The 20,033-nt window shown below is 41.9% G+C and overlaps 1 protein-coding gene across 3 annotated transcripts in view; it reads left to right on the top strand.

Annotated features, from left to right (window-relative positions):
* kif26ab (kinesin family member 26Ab) overlaps window positions 1-20,033 on the top strand; it is an 82,309-nt gene that overhangs the window by 27,830 nt on the left and 34,446 nt on the right. For 2 of the 3 annotated variants that reach the window (XM_017302555.1, XM_008400176.1), the window contains exons 3-4: window positions 5,620-6,090; window positions 13,960-14,171. In XM_017302555.1, the coding sequence (XP_017158044.1) occupies window positions 5,620-6,090; window positions 13,960-14,171 (683 nt within the window). Of the gene's footprint in view, window positions 1-5,619; window positions 6,091-13,959; window positions 14,172-19,532; window positions 19,691-20,033 lie in introns of those variants that run through there. The other variant, XM_008400177.2, reaches the window with a different exon arrangement.

Below are 20,033 nucleotides of genomic sequence, written 5' to 3' on the forward strand. Positions count from 1 at the left end.
TCCATCAGCCTCTGGGCATGGCCTGTCTGTGATGACACTCTCCATCAACCCACAGAGACAGTTGGCTCGGTGGCTCGTTTCTCTTGCTGCCGCCGCCGCCCTGGTTTTCATCACAGTTAGTGTGAGGGACGAAGACAAACTCCAGTCTCCAAGGACCGTGAAGGGTTCACTCCAGCGGCAGTTGGCTTTCTCTCTCCACGGCGCTCAGTGCAGCTCGTTTCCATAATAAGGCCACAGTATCTGACTAGATTTGTCCCCAGAGTTTAATAAAGATCACCACTGACAGGCAGTAAACCAACACAACCATCCACACGCCTCCAGGCAAGGTCCACAACCCCTGCCTGCCTCCTCCCGCCTCTCCCTGAACCTCTTATGCAGCAGTTTAGCACTCTTCACGGTGAGAAGCCGCAAGTTGGAAACCAAAACCAGCTCTCGTATTAACAATGGCCACAAAGACCTGCAGAGGTTCCACGCCTCACGCTGGGAATGCTTTGAGCATTTGGACTGCGCCGCAGCCTTGCATTACATACTTCTCTGAAGCGATGCTACCCTTCACACCCACTTGCACCTGTCAGTAATATATCAAACGGATAATAAAAGAAACAGTATGGCTTTGGGGCTTGCGCACCCATGCATCGTATGCTCCATGCTTCTACTTTACGCCTATGGATAAGCTCTCAAGCGTTTAGCTGGAGCAGGATAAAATCAGCACATGAGAAAAGTGTTTGAGCTGCTGCCTATAGTTGAAATATTTTATTATCGGGCAAAAATAACTTAAGTAAACCCAACATTTCTGTTATCAAATGGTGATTTCATTGAAGTTAAAAGGATATCCAAACCAATTTGGCCCCATGTGGGGTCAAATCATAAACACTGTGACTGACCACGTGTTTTGGATAGTTAAGTTTCAGACGCCACACCCTGGCCTGCTTTCTTCTAGCAGGCCTTTAAAATCAAGAAAGCATTTAGGTAGAACCTGTCTGACAACCTGGAATAGGCAGCACATCATGTGCAGAGCTAAAGAAAGTCAAGAACAGCTGAGAAACAATCTGAAATGGTTCACAAAATAATTTCTCAGGCTTTGGGTCTTCTGTGAACCACACAGAATTATTATCGACAATTAGGGAAAATAGGGAACAAAATTATTTCAAAAGTACATTGATGATTATTCGTCCAGGAAGTCACACAATAACCCAAACCAACATCTACAGAACTGCAGAGCACAAAGTAATGTTGACCAAAAGACCCTTTTCACATTTGCCAAATTCTTGATGATCAACAAGACAATGTTCAGTGGATTGACAAGATAAAACTGGGACAATTTGGAAGCTCAGCAGCCCAGACATCATATCTGTGGTCAGGCATGATGGTAGAAAAGAGATGGTCTGGTGATGTTTTGTTGCTTCCTGGTTTGAAAAACTTGTTAGAAGTGCTGGAGTCATAAACTCAGCTCTCAGAAATTCCTGCAGGAACATTAGTTTGGGATCGTGAGGTAAAGTGCACTCCATGCACGACTGGGTATTAGGTTTAGGGAGCGAATACTTTTAGACATGGCTTCAGGTTGGTTTTATACCTTTTTTTTCCCTTAATAAATAAAATCAAGTTATCTTTGTCTGATATTAAAATTGGTTCGATCTGAAACATTTGAGTGTGACAAACAAAAAGGTGTTTTCAGCAGGGAGAAAATCTTTTTTTATACCACTATAGCTCTCGAAATTTTTCTATAACCAGACCTGCGTGAAATATGTGCCACTCTTGATGTCCTATATCGCTTTTCTCCTCTGTGGCCTTCAGTTTAATCACATCATTCGCCTCAACATCATCATCATCATCCTCATAATCTGTGCCACCTATCCTGCCTTGCGGCCGTGACCCTTTCTTCACACCGCTGGGCATAAAGCTTATGGACAGCTTTACAGGAGAAGGCCCACTCTCTAACCTCCAGAAGCCAAACTGAATAACAGATGGGCTCAGCTTTGTGTTTCGCTTTTACTGCGCCCCTAAATCAATGCCTAACAAAGCATGAAGAGGAAGACGGGCATTGATTTCATCTACCAGTCCCCCCGAGTGGGTAAAGGAGTGGTCGGAGGGTAAAGGGTGAAGGGGTGGGGCTTATTTATTACGACTTTCCTTCAATTTCCTGCATACGGAAACGTGGACATGAAGCGAGGCCAAACTGTAAAAATAGCTGCCAGCGGCGTTTTCTATGGCTCGGTATCACATTGCACTCTGCTTTGTAATAAACCGTTTCATCTTCTGTCAGTGGATCTGTCCTGTTTGTGTTTAGATACGCTGTCTGGGTGAAAATACAGTTCTGGTGAGCAGTTTATGTGCACTCTGGATAGGTCATGTGATTTTGGGCTCCCAGAAATGCTTTTGGACCATTCAAGCATCGACAAGCTTCTGGCATAAATTCAGCTGTAAATCTGACTTCTCTTCTTATCAGAGTTGTTGAAATTGTCTGACTTTAAACATAGTTAATTCATTTAGGTGATTTCTTAATGTTGAGCTGATATTCTGATGTGTGTTTGGGATTAAATTTGACCCACTTTTAAGAATCCAGCTGTTGATTTGAGATGCAGTTAAAAAGCAATGAGTACAGCAAAACACAACCTCAGCATGATGGTGCCGCTACCATGCTAGATAGTTCTAACTGCTCTCTTTGCTTTAGTCCTTATGTAGACATGAGTCAGTGTTAAATCTATATATAATCCAGATTTACATCTAGATATTTGTCTGTGTTTACACATTAGACAAAGCAGTTCTATCCTTAAGTTGCTGCAATCATTTAAAAATGTATAAAGACCACAAAGGCAATCTAGAAATAATGCATAGAGATTAGGCAGCACAAACCAACACCTAACTGATTGGTTGTTATAATATTACAGTAATAATATTAATGTGTAAAAATATAGCATTTTATATATAACATTTAGTGCTAAGAATCAAGAAAATAGTGGTAATGGTAGCATATTTACATATTGTGCTGTATTGGTGGATAAGTAGCAACAAATTAAATAATTGGCGATGTGAGCTCTACAACAAGGCGCTTTCTACGCAACACCTGAGCTGTAGTCTAAATGTTAGCTTGTCTGTCTTGTAATTTCCAAGTAGAATTACTACATTGTTATACAGTGGCTGTACAGTTGAATCTTTGACGCTAGGTTTGCTATCAGACCTTGGTAATACAGAGATGACTCGGCGCTGAGAACCTGTTGAGGAATGGAGTTTAATTACTATTAGTTAAAAACAGTGAGGCAATGGTACAAAAATAGATAAAATGTTCTGTATTGGCTGGTTAAGAAGCCTCAAAGACATCTCTGTGAAACAATGTCTGATTAGGTACAACGCAATCATTATTTAGACTTTTTAAAATATTTTTATCATTAAGACCAAACATCTCAACCCTTTGTCTCCTATAACAGAAAATCCTTTCCCAGAGTGATTTTGTCCTGTTTTTACTGGTGGACTTGAACCATGGTTCTTCCTGGATTGAGAGATACTTAGATGTGATTTGATGATCCGACTGGGTAGTGATTCCAAACATACAACCAAGCTGAGCAGAGCAGAGCAGTCTGGTTTCATGGCTATCCTATTAAAAAATATGGGCTTTGCTTAAAAGCTTGGCCAGTGGCTGGAAACTAAATAATTCAAATGGTCAAAAATCTGGCCAGCGTTGCTGGAAAAGCTTTCTGATGGCTGCCAAAGTGTTACGTCTTTGCTATTTATTATGGGTAATTTTCTCCAAAATATTGGTTTGGTTTTAGGTACATATTCATCTGTAGGTTTATTTTCATATTGAGTGGGCTAAAGAAAATCCTAAATGAATTACAAGGTTAAGAAAGCCACATATTAATTTAATATTCACAGACATAATGCATTTACGCTTCTGAACAATGCTGTGGATTCAGGGCCGACTTATTTAGCTCCCACAACTGTTTCACATTTAACTGTAAGCTTCTTACATTTAAATCCCTCAACAAGACTACAAGGCTGAAGCATTAATGTCCGCCTGCGACTACTGCACTTGCTAATCCATAAGACAGTTGCTGAGCCGTTTACAGTGAGACTAAATGAGACGTTTCCTTTTCACCCCGTCCGTGTTTACATGCAAAATAGGCAGCTTGGTAAATAATTAACTTGAGCCACTTAGCTAACATTAGACTCTGGCTCACTATGACTTCACGCACGACTATCCTTTATGTAAACCTTATTGCGGCTATCCTGTAAAGCTCAATTAGGCAGCAGTTTGACAGTCAGTGAAAAGCATTGCTGATATGTGTCCATTATGTCTCATAAGGCTGGTGTTTGCGGGGCTGTCTGCGTATTGAGCTGCCTTCAACCAGGAGCTGATTTAGAGTCCCTCGGCCGGCTTCTTTGCTCTCTGTGCCTGTCGGGTTAGCTGTATTAAGTGGCACTGCATTAGAGCAGTAGATTGTTGTTTTCCCCCACTGTTTCTCTCCTCCTGATCACCACAGAGCTTCTGCGGAGCAAAGGTCTCATAAACATTTATGTGCGGGCTGTGAGCTCCTGTCTTAGGCCATGAGTCCACAGGGCAGCAGCCTGTAGTGCCACTTTATGCCTCTTAAGAGACCAAACGTGTCCGATGGTGTGTATGTAGACATAAAGTTATATTTCATCCTTACTTATGTTTTGAATAATTCAATCACTGCTCTGCCTACTTGTGGAATTAGTTATTTTCAGTTTTTTTTTTGTGGTTTATCATATGTTTTCATGCTGGGAGACTTAGCATATGCAAATTATTTTTGCTTTGAGCGCTGTCACTTTGTTTTATCACTCCCTCTAAGCAGAGATGGACATCCCGGGGAGCCTTCTTAGAAACAAAGTGGAAAGACAACAAGGCCGTCTCTGGAACTTGAAGTTTTCAGCACTACAAAGTATTTGTAGGAATATTTTAATGTAGTCATGATGAATTAACCTTCCCCAAAACTTTACTTCAGAATTTTTTTTAAATCTTAAACTTACTTGATCCAATCATAGGTTTGTGGCAGGTCATAAACCTGCCAACATCAATTTTAGCCAATTTATATTTCTCTTTGAAAGTTATAATACGGCTGCACAGTGGCGCAGTTGGTAGAGCTGTTGCCTTGCAGCAAGAATGTTCTGGGTTCGATTCCCGGTCCCGGTCTTTCTGCATGGAGTTTGCATGTTCTCCCTGTGCATGCGTGCGTTTTCTCCGGGTACTCCGGTTTCCTCCCACAGACCAAAAACATGACCATCAGGTTAATTGGCCTCTTCAAATTGCCCCTAGGTGTGAGTGTGTGTGTGCGTGGTTGTTTGTCCTGTGTGTCTCTGTGTTGCCCTGCGACAGACTGGCGACCTGTCCAGGGTGACCCCGCCCCTCACCCGGAACGTTAACTGTAGATAGGCACCAGCACCTCCTGACCTCACTAAGGGACAAGGGTGTAAAGAAAATGGATGAATGGAAGTTATAATACATAAAAAGATACAGGATGCAACAGCAAAATAACATTTTTTTCTACTCTTACGGATATTCTGCATCTCTGAAATGCAACAGACACTATTAAATGAAATATATGAGCAGATGCAGACCTCCTCCATCTCCTGACTTAACTTGTATAATTACTTTCCCTGCAGGACCCTGGATATGCAACCTTCCTGTTCGATCAGCTCCAAACACCTGGGAGCCATGAACCTGACTGCTGCCAGGTGTGCTCCACGCCTCTTCACCAGCTGAGGAAGGAGGCCTTGCAGGCACTCCACTCTCCTGTTCTCGCCTTCGGCTCAGACATGGCAGCGTTGCCCACCACGTCCGCTCAGCAACAGCCTTCCAGAATCGCTGGTTCGTCCGCAAGTGTCCATGCCAAGAAGTTAGTGAAAGGCCAGCCTACAAACCGCTCTATCCTGCCTTTGGGGGAGAGACACAAAGTTCCAGGCTGGGCCCAGAGCCCTTCTGCCTCTTCGGGGTCCAAGACCAGTGTGCAGGTGACGGTGGCAGGAGGGCAGCTTACTGGATCTCTGAGCACCGTCACCATCCAGGCACAGCAGTACCTCGATGGGATGTGGAGCATCTCTAGAGTCAATAACTTTCTGCCTCAGCCTAAGCAGGTATGTCTGTACAATATGGAAATTGCACAATCTATTTGCACAATTCATTTACAGATCCTGATGTCTGATACAAACATCTCTGTAATGTCCCCCCCTTTTTATTATTTGCATACATTTGCACACATTTTTACACCTCTTAAAATTCTAGTTTTCAAACCATCTGCAAATCAGTGTTACGTTACTTACTTATGGCAAAAGCATAATGAATTCGAAGTGGGAAAAGCTGATTTAATACCTTGAAATAGTGTTTTTGTACTTTGTTGTTTTGAACATTTGGACCCAAACAAAATGTATCAATTTATGTAATAATATTGTAAAGTGGAAGGCAAATGATAAGTGGTTTCAACCGTTTTCTGTAATTGATTCCTTTTCCCTATAAATGAACGACATCCTCAGCATGATGCAGTCAACACCGTGATTCTTTGTGTGGATGTGTCAGCAGTGTTTTGCAGTTTGATGCACTAAATGTATTTACTGGTATTAGAGTAAAGGGGGCTGAATGCAATTTCACCACACTTTCAAGTTTTCATTTGTGGTAAAAAAGAAGCCAAAACCATGGATCATTATGCTTCTACTTCAGTACTCATTGCTTTGTGTTGATCATCGACAGCAAATTCCAATAAAGTACACTGAATTTTGTGTTTGTAACCTCACAAAATGAAAAATAAATAAATACATGTTTAAGAAGTGTACTTTTGAACGTTAAACTACTTTCCCAAGGTAGTTTAGCTTTAACATCTAATATTTGAACAATATCACATGCAAGAAAAACTAAGTGATGTACATATTCTGTAATGTGAACCACAAAAATGTCACAACTACCGTGTCCGCTTACAGATTATAAACATCACCCTGCAGCTCTCATCACATCAACCATCACAAATGTTCAATTTCCTTTAGAGGCGATGAAGCCTTGAAGAGAGCTGTTGACTCAAAGCTCTACAGGAGTGCTGACCTCTTATTGCCTGGTGTTCTGACTGATCTAAGGTCAGAGGTCATCCCAGCAGTATTCTACTGACCTCATCCTCAAGGGTATATTTAAATAACCCGGGCCATAACTCTTTATGTGTCCTTTGGTTTATTAGATGTGTGATTGGCGTGGATAGTTTTTCTTTTTCTTTTCTTTTTTTTTTTTGACTTGCTGTCATGATTAAAAGCTGAAGCTTTTAAATGATTTAAACTGTTTCATTAGAGGATGCGATCTCCAGCATCTCAGAGCTTATCTCTGCCTGTTGATGGGAAGGCGCTTTGCTTTACTGCAGAGTTACTTCCTGCAAAGACGGTGACATCTGTTGTCAGACCTAACTGAGAGACAAATGTGACATTCTGCAGCTGCCAGGCTCTACTCAGATTAAACAACATATGTTAATGATATCTCATGCTGTAGCACCTAAGAAATTAGCAAACAGTGACTTGCAAATGTGAGCGTTTATCACAATACAACCACAAACAGTGAATGTTATCTGAATTTTTGTGCTAATAGACCAACACACAAAGTAGAGCGTATTGAAGAAAAAGAGCTTTTTTTTTTATTTATAAATATAAACCTGAAGTATTGCATGCTTTCGTTTTCAAACCTTTTTACTCTCACACCCTTAAAAAATTACTATAAAAGCAACTGTCTTTGGAGGTCACATAGCTATTACACCCTGGCTGTGTTTAATTTAATCTTAGTATAAATATAGCTGTTCTGCTAAGGCCTCAGAGGTTTCTTAGAGAACATTATTTGACAAACGGCGTCATAAAGACCAAGAAAGAGCAGACAGGGATACAGTTGTAGAAAGAATTTACTAGCAGAGTTGAGTTGCAAAATAAAGTCCAAGCAAGGTTTGAACATTTCACCCGGTACTGTTTAGTTCTTTATACAAAAAAAAGAAGAAGAATGGCAACATGCGGGGCAAGGGGAGCATTGAACAGAGAAACAGCTCAGAGGCCCATGAGAGAGATCAACAACTCAGGCAGGAGAATTTGTTAGCAGAGCAAACATTAGTTGTGCACCCAAGAACTCTGACCTTTGTTGGAAAGTGACAATAAAAAATACATTATTCAAGGAAACCCAAGCAGCAGAACTAACTCTGCCTATTACTCTGAACACAACATACCCACTGTAAAGCATGGCGGTGGCAGAAGCAAGCTAAATGTACAGCTAGAGCTATACTGGAAAGATTTATATTAAAGCATAAAATGTCCTAGTCAAATTTCCAGAATTAAGTCCATTCTTTTTTTTAATTCATGACTTGGGAAAAAAAAAAGATGTTCAGTTATGCCTTTTATTCAATCTGAGTGAGCTGGACATATTTACACACCTCAAACACCTTGCAGCTCTAATTACACGTAAAGCGTGAAGAGGGTTCAAAAACGTGTTGACTCAACGTCCAGGTATTTATTTACAGTATATATAAAAAAAGGAATCCGAAAGCCATGTTTAATTTTCCTTCCGCCTCCATCCTGTTACATAAGATACTAAATAAATAAAATGAAGTTTGTGATTGTACAGTGACAAAAAGCACAAAGAATTTCAGTGGGTGTGAATACTTTTGTGAGGCACTGTAACTTGTAAATCTCCCCGGCTCTGTTTTTTTTTTTTTTTTTTAGTATAAATAAATGAAGTCTCCGGGTATTCGTTTCTTCCTCGTGCTTGAAAAGCCGAAGACAGATTTTCTTTTCCCACCAGTAATGTCAACAAGTGCCTGTAGAGATGGTTTATGGGAGACCATCAAAAGCTTTTAGCTGCTCGTATGCAGCCTGGCTTAAACCAAATGCCCTGGCAAAGACAGGAGAGACTGACTCGTGTTCTCCATCTTTGTGTCTAAAAGCAATTAGCGGCTCTCGAAGCCTGGGTGAGTTGTTCAAAGCCCGCAGCCGAGGCTGAGGCCGTCCTCGCTCTGGGAGAAATGTCCCCTCAGGACATCAAGCTACAAACGCAGCGGTTTCTTTCATTAAAAGCAGATCCTTCAGGATGACAAAAGCCCACACACTCTCTTGAGAACTGGAAGTTACACAGTGCTGAAAGGCACAAGATTCCCACTCGTGTTCCCAGTACAGAGCGTTTGCTGCGCCGTTCTGGCAGGAGGGGCAAACATATACTGTGTGTGTTTTATGCAGATATTCTTCAGGGAATGTCAAATGCGGTTTCTGGAGTTTATTACACAGCACCCAGAATCTCTCATGTGGGTTTTGTTTAGCATGTTTGTTGCTTCTATTGGAATGAAACAGAAGGGGATCTTTAATAATGGGTGGTTTAGTCATCAGACTTAAAGAATTTCCTGTCTTAAATCTCAGCTGGAGTTTGGATCTTCTCGTTCAGGCTGCATAAACTTTCCCTTGGTTGTCTAAAGTTGATTTGCCCTCTAGGTGTTCATGTTCTCAGTTATCTGTCTTTTTGTATTGACCATCTGTGTTGAGTGACAGCCAGTCCTGAGTGAACCGCACATCTCACCTTTCATTGTCTAAGATGAGCTTCAGCCCTCACAACCCTGAGAAGGACAGAGGATGTATGCAGCCTACATGGAAGGACACGAAGTTTACTCCCCTAACTACTGGCTTTGGTTAAAGTTTGTTCAGTTTTTTACCTGTGCATGTCAATGAGTGGAAAAATTAAGTTATTTTAGTAATTCAATTTAAAAGGTTAAGTCATTACAGTGGATCCCTTGTATTCACAGAGTTTAGGGACCACAACTGCCTGGAAAAGCTAACATCTGTGAATACTTAAGACACTCTCTAAAAATGATTTTAACAGCCTATTTTAATAGTTTCAAACACCAAATATACCTTAGGATGCATTAATACGCACAGTGGAAACCATCCTAGCATTAACACCGAAGCTAACATCCACATTCTTCTTTATCTCAACAATTTGGAGTTCAGTCAATCAGGACCAAGGAAAAAGAAGGGCAGTCCTTGATTGGCTGCTTTTTCAAATGACAGCCTATAGCAGAAGTAACATTTCGTCCAGGTATTTCAGTTTCCTAAGCCTTTTTTAGATATGATCTGTGAAAAAAATCCACAGATTATAGCATTTTCCCCAAATGATTTGGAGTTACGTTCCACAGACAAGTCAGCAGATAGGTGGGGTTCATTGTATTTAAATCAACTACCAACAGTAATAAAATATATTTGTTTCACATACCTCATAAACACATTATAAAAGAATATATATAATTTATTAATTATGTTATAGCCATGTTAAGGGACTTGTGACAGACATTCACTGATCCTCTTACATGTTCTTTCAATGAAGTTGGCTGTTGTGAAAATGCCATAACCAAACAACAATGAAAAGCTGAGTTTAGAGAAAAAAAGGACATTGTCAAAAGGGAGATAAAATACTAGACCTAATAGCACTGGAAAGTTGAAAGGAGACATTAAATCAACTCGTGTTTTCCTGAAACCTCTTTACTCGCACAGATTGGTTCACGAATTAGTGCAATAATTAGTGCAGCACGAAGCCTGGGCTTAGTGTTGAGCGAATATACTGTACAGTACATGAACATACTTTACAGCAGGCTGGCATTTCATTATTATTCTTTTTTACTGATCTCATTTAAAATTCACGTGTTACGTTACACTGAATGTAAGCTATAACCCTCGAAGCTAACAGACATAAATGTTTGAAATATATGAATGTGTTTGTAAGATATCTAAATCAGAGCTTTCACTGTTGGAAACAGTGAAATGGATTCATTCTCCATGCTGTTTCAATTTCCTGAGCTGTGCATGAAGAACTAGGTGTGATTTTTATTCTTGGGGCTCTCTTTGCCAAGCCAGAACAATTTGACATTTCAAAAAGTTATCTTGCTCTAGCTTCGGTATGACAAGAGCTTTTAGCGGTTCCCGCAATTTGAGTCGATTACAATATGAGCAGCGCTGTTCAGACCGAATCAAATCAACATTTTTCATCCTTTGCTTTAAAATTTCCAAAACCGCATGCAGAGTAATCTACATGCACTCAAACTTTTTGAGGATTTCCGCTCTTCACCACAGTGGTTGGCTGCCTCCGCAGCTAGCTCCACTGCCACCAATTTTCTAGCCAGCAGACGATCTTGGCTGCTGCTGCCTTGCTGCAGCTGTGCTCGAATGGCAAAGAGCCACAGACGGCAGTGGTGACAAGAGAAGGAAGGAAGAAGGTCGAAAATTCCACTTTTCTTTCTTTGCTGCTTGGGATGTGGTTGAATATTTGTATTGGTATTTTCTGTCAAGATGGCCTGAATAGTGTTATTTCCTCACCCAGAAGGAAACCCGTATCATTTAGCAGTCAATTATCAACTCAGCTGGACTTTGTTGGTTATGGAGGCCAACAGAGAACAACAGCAAGATCAACACAAGGCCTATTTCACCCCAGCTGTAATCGTCTGTTGACTGCAGGGGTCAAAGGTCGCAGTGGACTCCCGGTGGACTGAAGGGAAGATGGTCTGTTGATTGAATGCTGACCTGCAATGCTCACTTCTGGACTTCAGAGCACCCGCTCAACCAACCCTTATAAATTTTTGTCGTTTCTTCACTTTTCCTATTATGTTTAAAATTTCATTTCATTTCTTTCTCTTTTCTCCTTTCTCTGTTTTATCTGTTTTATCCCATTGAAAGAACCAAGGCTAAAGGGCTGGGGGTGAGAGGGTGGGAGGCCAGCTCATTAGTGACTTTTGGTGCAGACAGCCGAGCGCACATGGCTCCACTGACACAGCCTAATTACCTGACCGGGGGATAGATTCTTCTCCTCAGCCATAATCAGGGCCAGGCCCAGTCCAAGGCTGCAGGGAGCGGCTTGGGTGTGCAGCTTAAGTCTCCTGCATTTATACCAAAGGGACATTTCCGCTATAGGCGCTGGGCCCAAGCTCAAATGTGTCTGTGTGTGTGTGTGTGTGTGTGTGTGTGGGGGGGGGGGGTGCGTGGGTGTGTGTGTGTGTTGAGTCTGCATTTTGTCCATTTTGAGCCTGCACCACAGCTCCACCTGTGCCCGGCTGTCTGTGTGTCCTCCTCAAATTTGCTGCCACTTGATTTAAAAACAGACCCTCCAACGACTCAATCAGCAGCAGATGTGATGAGCTGCACACCAGCTTCCTGTACGGCTGCGTGTGAAGTGCTCTAGTCTTTCATTCCAGAGTGTAATGGGTCCACTTCGCTGGTATGCACTGAATTCCTAACTTGTCACCAACTCCAGTTTTGGTGTGAGGGCTTTGTGCTTCAGCAGCAGTTCAGGGATCTGCAACATATTTAGTGTTTCTGCATAATTCCTGAAGTTATAACTTCACACATTGAACCTTTATCCAACTTATTCTCCATCATTATGTCTCAAGGCAGCAAAACTTGATTATTTTTATTAAATAAGGGTGCTATTCTGAACTTTACCAAGCTCAAAAGATCACCATTTGACAACTGCTCAAGGATAACACAACACTGCAAGCAGCAAGAGTCAAGTTTCTCATTTAGACATTAGAACGTAAGTCTGACATAAGCAGTTATGGCATTTAACAAGTGCAGCTGTCAGCCAGTAATGATAAATAACTTTATAATAAGTGTTTCGGAGGAAGTTATTTTTGTTGCCGAGGAGGAATCCGGTCCAATCTTAGTACATCATTAGTTAATTCAAAGCTTGTTGCTGAGCACCTAGTGTTCAAGTGTTGCAAATACTTCAAGGAACAACAAAAAAAATCAATAATTGTAGTGTTTTGTTAGCAGCATTGCTGAATAAAATCTGATATCTGGTGGGAATTAACTTGTTGTAGTTATGTTGGCTCCAGCTGAGGAGTACAACTCTTTCATGCTTCAGAGATGGACCAAAAAAACTTACTGCTAGACATAAAATAGGTATATTTACTACTTAACCATTGAAAAGTCATGTCTTTTTTTTTCAATCTATGAATATGCTACAACTGATCTTTTTATAACTCTGACCTGCCAATAACAATCTTGCTTTAATCAGGGGTCCGGGTTATTTATCTCAGTAACTCACCAAAATACTGACACTAAGTACATGGGTGTGACATAGTTTGCTTACAGCTACAAAAGTATGGAAGAAGATTGATATTAAAATGGAGTATGGATCAATGAAAGGTGGAATTGACCCGATGAAATAGAGCAAAACCAGTTTGCATCTTTTTTTCTGATGCAGTCAACATCAGGTCATATTCTTGCCAGCCCAAAATTGACTAAATATTAAATTTAAACTTTAAAAAAAATATTTGTTAAGCTTGTTTGATCGCCCTGAACCTACATCGCGTGCTGTAAATGATTCTTGCTTCAGGAGTTTTGTGTCAGATACGTAGCTGCTGCATACAGTGTTTCATAACAGTGAGTGAAATATAGTTTCAGCAAGAACTGACACTGCTCAAGGGCTGAATCAGGTGCGGCACACCTCGGTTTATTCCTGTTCTGTGGCCTGCTTCCTCAACAGGGCACGACTTGTACAGTATGCACAGCTGACACACCTCCTAGTTGTTTAAACTATCCACAAACCACAGGCGATTTCTTTACCCTCTTTAAAACTCGCTCTCAGACATTTTGACTCAACCTGCTTGAGTGCCAAATTAGCCATGGAGGTATAGATATAATCGGGGGTGCAGAGTGAGCTAAATCACTAGTGATTTAATTGCTAATTAAATGCGGGTTATTGCTTAATTACAGTATGTTACATCCAGAGCAACCTTGTGAGCGGTGCCAGAATCAATGAATGGTGCAGCATCCCTGTTGTTCTGTGGGGAGCTCTCTGCTGCGGATACTGCTGACTGCCACTAACCCGTACAGTTTGCAGCAGCTGCCCATCCATCTGTGGCAAAGGAGGGCAGAGGGGGGAGCAAATGGAGTGGAATGGAGGTGAACAGAACCGGCATGAGCTTGGGTTGTGGTCTTATCTCTGTATCCGTGTGTTAACAGGCCCATAGTTTGATGGGGGATGCAGAAAGTGGTGTCACAGCCTCGGAGGCGCCCGTCACCACCGTGACAAACACCACCAGCAGCTGCAGCAGCACCACCACCTCGCTGACGCCCTGCAGACTGAAAGGCCCCAACCACCCAGGAATCCCAGTTCCCATAACCAGTGCATCCGCCTCTCCTTCCTCATCGGCAGCAACCTCCTTCTTCATCAGGTGAGCGCCTCGGCAAAACCGCTGTGAAACTTTGGGCCGCTGTGATTGTGTTGTTTCGCCATACAACAGTTTTGTTGCCGCAAAATGTGTTTGCAGATGCATTCAGGCTTCAGTTTGTGCTCCAAACGGAAAACCGAGAAGGTTTGCACTGACTTGCTTTTTTCTGCCCACTGAAGATGATGGTTCAGGTTCCTAGCCTTAGTGTCGGGCACCTATTCAGTAGAAATGTTGTTCCTACCATGCTTCACTTGCATTATTCTGTGGGATGCGCATCATGCAGCTAAATGAACCTTAAGTGACAGGCACCAGTGAATTCGAATAGATTATTGAGTTACATAAGTTTATAGAAAGAGCGAGTGTGTCACGAAGGGAGCTTAGGGTAAAGCTTAATATTGTTCTGAGGTATTTTATTACGTTTAGTCATTTTTTATATATATTTTTTTTGTTTACGCAGACAGCTAAGGATCAGAACCACCAGTTCAGGCACTTAGTTCAGCTTAACCATTTGTGTTTTGGAGCTCGGAAACTGTTTCTGTCCTGTTTTTCTCTGGAAAATGGTAAAAGAATACAGAACACTTTCCTTCCGTCCATCCGTGCTCTTTGTGGTTTGTTTTCATGTGGTGGGCATTTATCTTATTGTTTATTGTGATACATTTCTGGTCATGATAAGAATTTTGATCCATCAATTTCATTATAAATTCCAATTAATGATGCCTAAAAATGAATGAAACTGTCTTTTTTTGTCTATCTGTTTTGTTAATTTTATTATTTTCTTTGTTCAACGACATAAAGACATATTAAATGCAGTCATTTTGTGCAGCGTACTGATACAAATCACACTGAAGAAGCATATTACAAATGGGTAGCATCTGCATTTGTGTGGCTATGACTGCTGTGCTGTTCAGTCACAATAACCTAAAAAATAAATTGTAAATAGTTTCACAATACCACTAAGTATGATAAAACTTTAAGTCCATTTTGCCTCCCCTAGTTTTGGCAGTCCACTCAGTGCATGCATCGCCTGCCTCTTCTCTCTAAAGAGAGCTATAGTGTGATGAATATTGATGAAGCTGGCTTGAGAGCACTGTGTATTGAAGCCCTGCTCCACAGGGGGCGTCAGGAAGCAGCGAGGGGACCTGTGGTGTGTGACAGGAAGCCCACAGGGGATCAGTTTGGAGCAAAGCATTTCTCTGAGGTGTCCAAATGGGCTTTATCTTCCCAGTTTTCACAGCGCCATAGTATATCAGTTCAACCATAAGGGCTTTTCTTTCACTGAGGGGGACAACCCAGATCCATAACTCAACATGCATCCTCCTACTTGGAGTGGATGCAATCAGGAGCTGCAGGGTTAATTTCTAATCTTGATTTATTAAATCTCATGTTTTCTTTGGACGTGAGCACACAGCTCGCCGTCTAGTCCGAAAGCGTGTTTTTTCCCCCCCATAGCTGGTGCTGATCGGACAGAGGCGTCCACCTTTCATCTCATCCCAAAGAAAATCTGCAGCCAGCAGCTCCGTGTTTGACTTGGCCCGCAAAAATACAATCATCGGGGTCAGACTTAAACAACATCACAATCTGCAGATAAAGAAAAAGGTAGAAGAGATGTTTTTCGCTTGATTTGAAGCACACTCGCTTCCTGACCCTTCTGCAGCTGTTCTCTCTCTGTAATTGCTGATTGAAACGTAAGGCCCAAAAAGTGAAAAACAAACGCATCAATCAACAGTGTTTTTCTTCGTCTGTACCCCATTTTGAAAGAGCAAAATTGAATAAAATAATTGTCCATCATATTTTCGGGCTGATTGAAAATTTATATGCGATTAGCATTCGTCTTTTGTTCTCCGAAGATTCAATTAGTGGTGTGCGTGTGTAAATGCTGAAAGCCCAGCATATAGGAGCAGAATAAGCAAAGAGCAGTTTGTACCCCAGCGGAGTACAGACGCCTCTTTAGACTCTTGTCTGACATTTAGCAACACCGTCTCTTCTCAGAAATGTAATTTCAATTAGATCTCAATTAGTCTGAGCCTACCTGCTCCGGTTTAACCTCTGCTGAGAGACAGAAATATGAGCCTCATCAACATAAGGTTCAACATTTCAATAAGTTTTCTTTCAAAATGACCTAATTTTAATTGCACCTAATTTGTTTCGTTTAAGATTTCCTCTGAGTAGAAAAAGCATTTTGAGAAACAAAATGTGCAAAAACAGCAAGAGATCAGATTCATGTTGGGAAGTGTGATTGTTTACCTCCAGTTAATCATTTCTGCTTCTGACTTGATTAGACAAATTACTCAATTATTTTAAAATTGATTCTTTAACCAATTGTGATGTTTTCCGAACTTATTAATTTAATGTTTGGGTAAAGTTGTAAATATGGTGCCTTTCCACATTTTCCACATTTTGTTACATTGCAACCACAACTTTTAGTGTGTCTTATTGATATTTTATGTGACAGATAAATACTAAGAGAAAATGTGAAGTAGAGGGAAATGGATGGTTTACAAAGTATTTTGCTAAAAATTTTTTTTTGTAAAATGTGGCATGAATTTGCATTCAGTCCCTGTAAAGAAATATCTTTCTGCAATTACAGCTCTTTTGGAGCAAAAGCATCTCTGCAGCATGATGCTGCCACCACTTAGTAGAGATGTCACAATACTAAAATGTTAAACTCAATTCTGATTCGAAAAAAATATTCAACTCGTTTTTCAACAGGAGTCTTTCTGATAAAGATCAGAAAAATATAAACAATTGCAGCGTGACAATTTTTTTTATTTCATTAATTAGGCCAAATTAGTTGGCTTTTATGATGTTTATCAATTTTTAAAATCAAAGTTCTGTGCTCCGGTTTAGCAAGACAGCAGACGTTCAAAGTGCTAATATATGTCATTGAAATATGTAGCTCTGATCTTTTTGCAATTCTCCAGTAAAGTGCTGATCATAGCAAAAGGTATAAGCTAACAAGCAAACCCTGACCTGTCTGCTGTGCTCCTCTGTCTTCATGCTTCATGCATTAAGTGAATATTTAAAATATTTTTTTTGTAATAATTGGCACTCCACTCCTTTGTCTTCCTTTTATTCATAAATGTAGAAAATATACTCTGAAGCGAGGATTTCCTCTGGGTCAATAATGGCCAGTTGGCAATTATTCTAACTACAAAGTCGTAGGAAGATGGGATGAGTCCGGGGTCGAGCTCTGACTGGGTGGAGCGTGTGTCCGCATCTCATTGTGTGTGTTACAGAGGTGGGGAGAGGGTAATGAATTTAGAGCCGGCGTTCGGCTGAGTTGCACGTTAACCACTGATTGCCTTGTGACGGAGCATATGATTAGTGTATTGACACAGTGTTGTGTAATGAAAACAGGGGGAGCTCTCAGCAGGGGCGAGATGGTGGAGCTAACTGCTGCTTCGCAGGTTCGCTGTCCCATCAACACCTGCTGATTGTGACGCTGTGCTTGCTACAAGCTGGGCTCATGGGATTTTTGGGTGCACGGCGCCTCGGGGGGTTCCACTGCTCAATTTGCAGCCCAGTTTGATCAGCAGGCTCACATCTACACAGCAGGATTAGACCGTTTTCATGGTTTATTGATACTCCCTTGTTTATGGGTTTTTGGAGGACGTGGTGAGTCCATTCATCACTTTGTTTCCTTGCCATGGTCCAACCCTAGGGATGGCTGATTTACTTACTCTGATGACATAAAGAGGTAAAGAATAAAATGACTCAGAGGGCCACTGAGATTAAGGTGGCACACTAAAGGCAGGTGGGCTGCTGCAGACGCAGGGCGAACAGCTGTTTGCTGGAATGCGACCCTGGGGGGGTGGGGGTGGGGGGGAGCGTCAGGAGGAAGTGGTTTTATGGTCACCCATCGCTGTTTTGCAGCTGCTGCCCAGGTGAGTGTTTGTGTAGTAATGACTGTGATTGCGCAGGAATCCTCCTATAATTGTGGCAGCAGGTCCATTTAGCCTTGCACACACAAGACACTGCCTTTGTGTCAGCAACGCACTCTGCCCTTCATCCCCCAGGCTGCTTGGAGTAACCATAGAAACATGTGATTAGCTCGTGGGAGTAAAATGTGACTAATTTTTCTTTCAAAAGTGGAGTGGGGAATTAGGAAGTTGCAATAGCCCACTCACGTCCAGTGAACTGTAATTTTGTCGGGGACGGGGGGATGGAGGGATGCACATCTCTTCAATGAGTCCCACACGTTGGAAAGTGGAGGCACTGCAGGGTCACAAGTGCCTGAAAAACACATGTTGGATTACTTACTAAAGTCTATTGTCTATTCATGTGAGCTTAGGAGTTGGAAATGAAGTCAACGGAGTTCATCCTGTTTGTTTTTAAAGGGGGCAATGATGCAAACACAATGTGCATCAATCCATCTATCCACCCATTGTCTTCCGCTTATCTGAGGTTGGATCGTGGCAGTAACGGCACCCCAGTAACACTCTCCGAGACGACGTCGGGCCAGAAGGAATATGTAGGACCCAACCTGCAGGGAGCAGAATGCCCACCTTATAATAGCAGCCTGACCTCAGAGAAAGGTCAGACTGCAACAAACAGAAGAGATGCCGGCGTCCTTATGCCGGCGTTGGAGCCACAAGCTTCTCATAACGAGGCAGCGGCTACTTAAATATGTGGCATTTCGGAGAAATTGTAGTTGGCAATTTTATAAGAGCAATGGAGTCAACACTTTTGAATGATAAATTAAATTTTTGTTGATTTAATTGAGTGATGCTGTGAGATCTCTTGTGCAGCCAATTGCGCATTCCTCCTATTTGTGCGTTCCTGCAAATGAGCGCAGGAAACTGGCGTAATGTGAAATACCAGTTTTGTGAAATACACCAATTTCGATACGACTGAAAAATCACTTCATCCTAACGCAAAAGCATTTTGGCAACAAACACAGATTTTTCGTACTGGCGTGCTTCCATTAACCGTGTTTATTTTTTATTTTTTTTATTTCAATTTGAGCAATTTTATGGTCAATGCAAACGTAGCAAGAGACTGATCTTTGCCAGATTGTGCATGGTGGTTGAGCTGTGGCTCCTACTGGAACAGGAAATGCCCTCCACTTAGGCCGACCACCTTGCAGGCAGACAGACACGCTGAGGTCAGGTCAGACATAGTGTAAGTCCGGGAACAGACAAACATCTGGAGCTTCAGGAAATGCAGTGGTTTAATTCTATAACAACAGGGGGGGGATCCGTGCAGTGACTCTATGGACAGACAAAGCAGGGCATGACTGTGTTTGGATTGCTGCACCGTGATTGACAGCAGGGATCTTAGGCGGTGACAAACAGACAGAATAGATTACAGGGAGCACAGTGGTCTGCTGAGCGCAGTTGGTCTGGCCCACATAGCCGGGGGATACAGACTCAGAGCAGGCCAGTCGCTGCCTGGGATGAATGTGCTTATAAATGCTGTCATTCAGAAGTCGAGCTTAGACTGATGCTCCTCTCTGAAAGCGTCAGGAGAGGGAGGTCTGCGTCTGTGGAGAAGAATATTGGATTCACTGCCATGGGAGTCAAGTAAGTTATGTTGCACACAGTGAAGACTGAGCTCACCTGGACGTGTTAGAGCCTTCCTGTGTGTGTTTGTTGGCTTGAATCTGCCCTGCGAGCTGTTTTTCTCTCTCTTTCCTCTCTCTCCCGATCTATCTTTCTTTGTGTGTCACACTCTTTTTTTTTTCTTTCTTTTTGCTCTGTGGAATGTGCAGTTTTGTGCTGCTGAAGTTGGACTGTGTGCTCCCTCGAGGTGAGGGGCTAATAGTTTTGTTGTCAAGCCGCGGCGAGATGGATTCCTCCACCAAGAGAGAGGGAGTGTAAGCACACTGTATGTTATGTAGCTGTATTACATACAGCAGAAATCTGG

The sequence above is a fragment of the Poecilia reticulata genome, linkage group LG22 (genome assembly GCF_000633615.1).
Source record: "Poecilia reticulata strain Guanapo linkage group LG22, Guppy_female_1.0+MT, whole genome shotgun sequence".
NCBI lineage: Eukaryota > Metazoa > Chordata > Actinopteri > Cyprinodontiformes > Poeciliidae > Poecilia > Poecilia reticulata.